Source organism: Bison bison, unplaced genomic scaffold, assembly GCF_000754665.1.
Source record: "Bison bison bison isolate TAMUID 2011002044 unplaced genomic scaffold, Bison_UMD1.0 scf7180017864309, whole genome shotgun sequence".
NCBI lineage: Eukaryota > Metazoa > Chordata > Mammalia > Artiodactyla > Bovidae > Bison > Bison bison.
Genome location: NW_011494881.1, coordinates 5,881,140 through 5,888,265, shown reverse-complemented (window position 1 = coordinate 5,888,265; position 7,126 = coordinate 5,881,140). Strand labels below are relative to the sequence as shown.

General features: G+C 54.4%; 2 protein-coding genes across 3 annotated transcripts in view; one reads left to right on the top strand and one right to left on the bottom strand.

The window, feature by feature from the left end:
- The window catches only part of CDH23 (cadherin-related 23), a 409,549-nt gene that overhangs the window by 91,044 nt on the left and 311,379 nt on the right, over positions 1-7,126 (bottom strand). Inside the window, exons 29-30 of the mRNA XM_010852241.1 lie at positions 4,045-4,105; positions 2,998-3,146 (exon numbers count right to left, since the gene is read on the bottom strand). Coding sequence (XP_010850543.1) covers positions 2,998-3,146; positions 4,045-4,105 — 210 coding nt within the window. The remainder of the gene's footprint in view (positions 1-2,997; positions 3,147-4,044; positions 4,106-7,126) is intronic.
- LOC104997479 (chromosome unknown open reading frame, human C10orf105) overlaps positions 495-7,126 on the top strand; it is an 11,368-nt gene continuing 4,736 nt past the window's right edge. The window contains exon 1 of one of the 2 annotated variants that reach the window (XM_010852240.1): positions 495-751. The gene's annotated coding sequence lies outside the window, so the exon portion shown is untranslated. Of the gene's footprint in view, positions 1,558-7,126 lie in introns of both variants that reach the window. The other variant, XM_010852239.1, reaches the window with a different exon arrangement.

The following is a 7,126-nucleotide window of genomic DNA, read 5'->3' as shown; positions in this document are numbered from 1 at the left end:
AGAAATGGTGGCCTGAGTGGCAGAGAAATATGAGGTGAGTGGGGTGGCAGAGTAGTGGGGAGGATATGTCTCTGGGGGTGAAGTTTTCTCTACTTCCCTGCTCTTGGGGCCCCTGTAGTTCTGCTAGGTCATCAAATTTTCATGTCCAGACACCCAGAACCCAATATGCAAACTAGCATGCCTACTCCAGAGCACAGCTGCTCACAAGCCAGAACCTTCTAAGTCTGGCTTCACCAAGAACTTGGCTGGGGAGATCCTGGGTGGGGTGGGGTGGGTAGGTGTGAGGGGGAATTTGCATGGATGAATTTCAGGAACCCTCTTGCTATAAACAGCAACTACCCATCCATCTTTCGAAACTGTGAGCCTTCCCCTTCCCGAGTCGGCTTGGCCAAATGACCTTGACTCCAAGAGTCATGGGGAGAAAAAAACAGGGCTAGTTTGGCAGTGTAATAAACAGAGGAGTGAGGTAGCATGGAGCCTGGGTGTGGCCCTCCCTAAGACTGGCTGCATGCCACTCTCCTCTTGCTGGTTTCAGCCTTGTTTATAGCAGCAGAGGCAAAATGGTGTGTGGTTTGTGAACCTGAGAGACACAGATGTACAGGAAACAGGTCTGCCAAGTTCCTGCTGAGCAGGACGGCTCAGTGACTTAGCTGCTTGGCTCCCTGGAGAACTAGCCCCATTTTCTGTCTAGTGCTGTGCCCTCCACAGGGGACGAGTCAGGAGACTGCCTGTGCACATGTGCAGTATGCAGGTAAGGCCCCCAGTCTCTATCGTTTCACTCCAAACTCACTGGCCCCTCGTAGGTGCTGTCCTGGTCTCTGACCTGAAGACTGTGGATGGCCCCTCAAGTTGCCCCTCGCTCAGAGTGGCAACTCTGCTGCTGCTGGGGAAATGAGTCCAGGGCAAAGCTGGAGTCCCCATACTGTCTTTAGGAAGGTCCTGGATTTTCTTGGGCTCAGGGGTATGGGAGCTATGTACGATAAGGGCCATCAAGTTCTGACCCTGTGGGCAAGCAACCAAATCCCCACCTTAAAAATGACTCTTGGGCATTAGGCAGTGGTGGTTTCTGTGCTCTGGAACCTTATGTGAGGCAGTGGAATACAGCGGTTAAGAGAAGAGATCTGAGCTGTCTGCCTGGGTGTGAAGCCTGGCTCTGTCTACCCTTACTGCCGTGTGACCCTAAACACATTGCCTAGCCCTCCTTGCCTCAATCTCCTCATCTATAAAATGGGTATAATAACAGTGCCTACATCAGAGGGCTGTTATGAGGCTTAAATGAGCTCAAGCACAGGAGGCACTTAGAAAAGTGCCTGGCCCAGAGTGAGGGTGCTTAATGTTCCTCAGGGCTCATGGGCAGAGGCACAAACAGAGTGTGGCTGAGCAGCTGTGGCCCTGGTGTCTCACCCTGCACCGATGGGCGTAGCTTGGCTTTGTTCTGTTTTACACTGTACCTGGGGTGCTGCATACTATTTTGTTAGAAAGATTTGCAGCTGCAATGCTGAGGCAGTGACAGGAGCAGACGCTGGAGAGAGGTGCCCACCTGCTCCTGGGAGGGAGGTGAGTAGGGGTGGGGCAGAAGGGCTGTGGTTACGCAGCTCAAGGTCCAGGGTGCCAAGCCAAGCCACGCCGACATCGGTCACCCTGTGGCCTGAAGCTCGCCCCACCGAGGGCATGCTCTGAAATGGGTGGGTCACTTATTCACGTGCTGATTCAGTATCTCCTAGTCATGAAGGTGAGTGTGGCTGTGTGGGGCTGATTCGGTGCACATTTAGGTCGATGTCTGACCCTCAGTCACCAGAGCCCTGGAATCGTTCTAAACAGCCCTAGGGTATGAAACACCGAGGGATCTAACCCCCTCGGCCACCTCCACCAGGGCAGACCTCGCTCAGGGCAGCAGCCGTAAGCACCCAGGTTTCCCTCACCATCTCTTCCTGGGGCAGAGCTGCGGGGCAACAGCAGAGGATGGGCCAGGGCTGAGTCACCCGCTCCCCAGCACCCTCCTTTGTGATGGGGACCCGAGGCAGTCTTCTGTTCATTGTTTCCAGCCTGAGGGAAACAGCTGGGTGGAGAGATGGGGCCGATAAGAGGAGCTGATTCTGCCCCACTCAGTTCTGGGTAAAAGTCCCTGCTTGCTCCCCACCCCAACTTTTCCCATCTTCCTCCCACTCTTCACCTTTAAGGTCTGACTCACTTTCCACCTGGTTAAGGGGAAGGGGCTATGAGTTGCTGAGTGTGCAGTGGGGTAGGGTGGGGGTGACCTTGTAAGTCATCTCATTATCTCTGTCATCCCCTTGTTACTGGGCAGGAGAGTACACCTAGCCCAGCCAATGGAATATCTGGGTGCATGTTCTGACCATTCAGGAAGATTAGAGTTGATCTGATTTTAGCTGCAGAGGGGAGAGGCCTGAGGGGAGTGAGGTGGGCAGAGAAGATGACATCTGATGGAGCAGCTGGGAGTGCTGACTGGAATGTTTGGCAGACACTTTCAATGGAAAGAACACTGAACTTGGACTCAGAAGACGTGGGCTCAAGTCCTAGATTGATCACAAGTGGCTCCTCTGTGCCTCAGTTTCCTCATTTGTAAAATGAAGTTGGTAACATCTATAGCTCCAAGATCCCATATGTGAGATTCCCTTGGCCTGCACTAGAGAGCTATTTGGATACAGGGGTTGGTGTAGTAAGGATACCTCATCCTTTAGGACAGACATCAGCATCACTGACCCCTTTCCACATTTGGAAAAACTCGGGCTAGGAGCAAAATGACACATCCAAGATCCCAGGCGGGTCTGAGCCCAAGGCACCCCTACTGAGCCCAGGTGTCATTGAGCACCCAGATGAGTGGTGCCCCCCACCCAGCCCCGGGCCCCAGCTGCTGGCCATCTCTGGTCCACCTGAGGCTCTGGCTCAGCCTGATAGCAGTGCTGAACAGAACACAGGGCTTCACGACATGCTGCCCCACGTGCAAGCCCCCTGGCCCCAGAGCGCCCTTGGCCTCACCCTGACGGAGCTCCGCATGGGGCCCAGGTCATGGTTGTAGGCCTCCACTATCAGAACGTGTGACGAGTTCCGCTCCCGGTCCAGGGGCCGGGGCCCTCGCATGAGGAGCCCATTGCTGACGTGGATCCGGAAGTTGTTGCCATGATTACCTGTGTGGAGGGACAGAGGATATGCATGGGCTCTGCCCTGGAGTAGGATGCTTGTGGGATCATGGTTATGGAGGGGAAGATGGGGAGCCCAGACCCCCAGAGGGCAGACCCTTCCCAGAGGTCTCAGGCACTTGGCCGAAGCCTGAAGTGGTATAGAAGCCTCGCCTCACACTCCCCTAGCCTAGCAGGATTTGAGGGAGGGGGTAGACGCTCATTCTGTGCCCCCCTTATGGAAAGCCTAGAGGTCCCGAGACCTCCACACCTGGAGGTGTCAGCAGATTCACTATTCCAGAGGACACTGGGGCATTACAAAGAATGGAACACAAAAATTCTCTGTGAGAGGTTTAGTGAGGAAGCACCCACTCCCTCCCCTTGCGGACTCCCATTTTCCTTTGGGATCCAGCCACTTCTACTCATAGGGGTGAGCTCACCCCTGATTCCAGAAGCGAGATCAGCATATTGCAGTCTCGGGTCATAGTGACTGGTTCAGGCATGGTCCCGGGATTCTAGCTGGCCCAGTGAGACTCAGCCTTGGGAGGGTGCTGGGGTGGGGTGGGGGGCTGTCCCAGTGTCCAAGGCCACAGTGACTGGTTCAGGCAGGGGCACATGATACACACTGGGCCAGTGACCTCAGTGTCTTGGGAGCTCACTGCTAGGGGCTGCTCTGGTCTTCGAGGTCCCCTCTGTCAGGGTGATATCCCGCTATGGGGCTTGAAGAACTTAGCACAGCAGTCAAATGCATCCTCACCGAAAACACGACCAACTTGGTGCGAATGATTTGAGAACATCCCTGGTTCCTCCCTCTGACCCGTCTCCCAGACCCTTGGCAGCCTAGAAGAGCTCTGCTACCCCGGGGCAGGAACCACCTCCCCCTGCCATCCTAGGGCAGCCTACTCACCGTGAACGATGCGGTACCACACACGCCCAAACTCGCCCTCATCTGCATCTGTGGCTTTTAGCTGAGGGAGAATGAGACACGTGGTTACTCCTCGAATTCCACCCATAGGCAGAGAAGGTGTTTGTGGAGCCCCTCCCCTTTCCTTACGCCACCCCATGCCTGTCCTGCCCAAACCCAGCTTCCCATGAAGCTGGGGGTGTAGGAGAGGAGAGGGACATGTCTTTCTCGTCCCCTATGAGGACACCTGTCTGTTGATGGCCCCAGGCTGCCCTGTCCATGGTGGGAGACCTGCCAGCTCTTTCTCCTGACACTCCTCCAGGCTCCTGGTGAGCACGGGCGAGACGGTGGGTGACAACACCATGGCTCTCTGGATCCAGGCTTGGCTAGCGCAGCTTGGCCCTCCACGGTTCCCCGCTTCAGCCTTCTGAGAGTCCAGGAGACTCACCTGGGGTAGGTGGGGTGCACAACTGCTCCTTGCCCACACTTCCTTGGTCTGAAGCTATTCTGGCTCCCAGCCTGGCACTGTATACACTACAACTCCCGGAAAGTATACTGTACACTATAACAGCCACATTGTGGAAACCTAGAAACCCCATTTGCCAAAGGAATGGCTCCATGTCCATTCACATACACGATCATCCCAGTGTAGTTCCAGCCCACCCTGGCTTGCTAGGTTGCACCTCAGGCTTATACCGTTTCCAGTGGGACTTGGGGGTGCTCTTCTCACTCTGAGAATGCCCAGTGTTTAGCCCTTCTGACAACGCATGTGACCTTAAGGCTGCTGGCAGAGCCACAGACGGCCCTGAGGTCTGTCCCATCAAACCAAGAGCTGAATACGTCCTCGACCCACTACACACTGGAAAGAAGCAGAGAACACCCCTGCAAAGTGATGCAGAGAGAGGCCTGGGCTTGCATGGCTGGGCAGGCTCCCACGGGGCCACCTTATGTGCGACTTGCTGGGTAATACCCGGGACCTTCGCCCTTTCCCTGGATCTGCCCTCTTGTCCTCAGCAATCACGTCAACCCTGTGCTGTGTGTCTAAGGGTTTCGAAGAGCATGTTGATGGTGCAGAGAAGGCAGTCTGTTGGTGTGAAAGGAACAGCGGGTTTGGGTCAGGCAGACCCAAGCACAAGCCCTGGCTTTGCCACTTCCTGGCTATGTGGCCATGGATACAATAACCCCACTGAGCCTCAGTAGGTGCAGTGATAATTAACTTTGTGAGGTTGATGGGCAAATTAGATATAATTGCTGCAAAGCGTCTGGTCTGGTGCCAAGATAGATGCTGAAGGCTGATGTTATGAGACATGCCACCTTTTCCTGAAAGGTCCTCTTGATTTACACTGGGGTGGGGATGGCTGCGTTGCCCCTTGCTGTGGAGTTCTTCCCTCCCCTGAGAGGACTTAAGAGCTAGAAGGTGGAGGTGAGAGAGTCATTTCCTAGGCAGGTTGATAAGGAGTCTGCTGCTGCTGCTGCTGCTAAGTCGCTTCAGTCGTGTCTGACTCTGTGTGACCCCAGAGACGGCAGCCCACCAGGCTTCCAGTCCCTGGGATTCTCCAGGCGAGAACACCGGAGTGGGTTGCCATTTCCTTCTCCAATGCATGAAAGTGAAAAGTGAAAGTGAAGTTGCTCAGTCGTGTCCGACACCAGCGACCCCGTGGACTGCAGCCTACCAGGCTCCTCCGTCCATGGGATTTTCCAGGCAAAAGTACTGGAGTGGGGTGCCTTCTCCGGATAAGGAGTCTAGGGGTCCCCAAAGAGAGAGGGGTCTGGAATTCTCAAGAAGGAAGAAAGGACAAACTTTTTTTTCCTTCTCTACATTCCTTAGGATTATATAACAATAATGCATCCTGCCTGAGGGCAGTCTCTGGATTAAGGACAGTCTCTGGATTAAACCTTCTGTTATCATAAAATGCAAATTATGGGAGTAGGTCTGGTGAGGTCTTTACAACCTCCAGACATTCTTTGGATTCACTGGAGAGTATATAACTTCATTGCTAACACTAGCAAGGGGGTACTCTTTCTGCCCCCTTCTGATGCCTATGTCAGAAGCTTTCTCTATCTCCTTTATACTTTAATAAAACTTTATTATACAAAAGCTCTGAGCGATCAAACCTCGTCTCTGGGCCTGGATTGAATTCTTCTCCTCCAGGGGCCAAGAATCCCGGTGTCTTCAACAACAACCTTTCAGAGGGATGTGGCGGGGCACTTTGACAGCCTGGCTCTGAAAGGGATCAGGACAGGAAGAGGGCTGAGCTGTCCAGTGGACACCCTTGGGTGTTGCTGTCCGTGGTGCGACTTCCCAGATGCCTCCCTTTCCTGGCAGCCTGTGCCACCTGGGGAGTTTTGCCTCCGGCCATGTAAGAAAAATGGAGGTCACAGGTGAGGTGTGCTGTCAGCGTGGGAAGAGAAAGTGAATGAGGTTCACCGAAGGGCGAGGTGTAAGATACAGGCATCCAGCAGGCCCATGGAGCGCTGGGGACATCTTTAGGCTGATGTGGCTCAGGGTGCCAGATGCCGGTGCCACACCTGCCCAGCCTTTTCAGGAAAAGCACCAAGTCCCCACCACTAGCTAGGCGGGGGACCCTGGCCAGGCTGCACCTCTTCAGATCTCAGTTTCATTATCTGGAAGACAGGGCTGGATGAGACGACCCCTCAGTCACCTAACGGACTCTCCTAATCCTACCCACTTGGGACTATGCAGAGGATGCTTCTCTTGTTGTCAAGGGCTAAGGGCAGGAAGTGAAAATGTTAGTCGCTGAGTCATGTTCGACTCTTTGTGACCCCATGGACTGCAGCCCACCAGGCTCCTCTGACCATGGGATTCCCAGGCAAGAATACTGGAGTGGGTAGCCATTCCCTTCTCCAGGGGATCTTCCCGACCCAGGGACCAAACTCAGGTCTCCTTCATTGGCAGGCACATTCTTTACCATCTGAGCTACTTGTCGAAAAAACAGGCTCCCCAAAAAGCAGGTGGACTCCAGGCTCAGGTCTTGGTCAGAGCCACAACTCCCCCTATCTGGGAGCTTGGGGGTCCTTGATGGGAAAGCTGCTGAAGACTTAGGCTTCTAAGCAGACTGGTTGC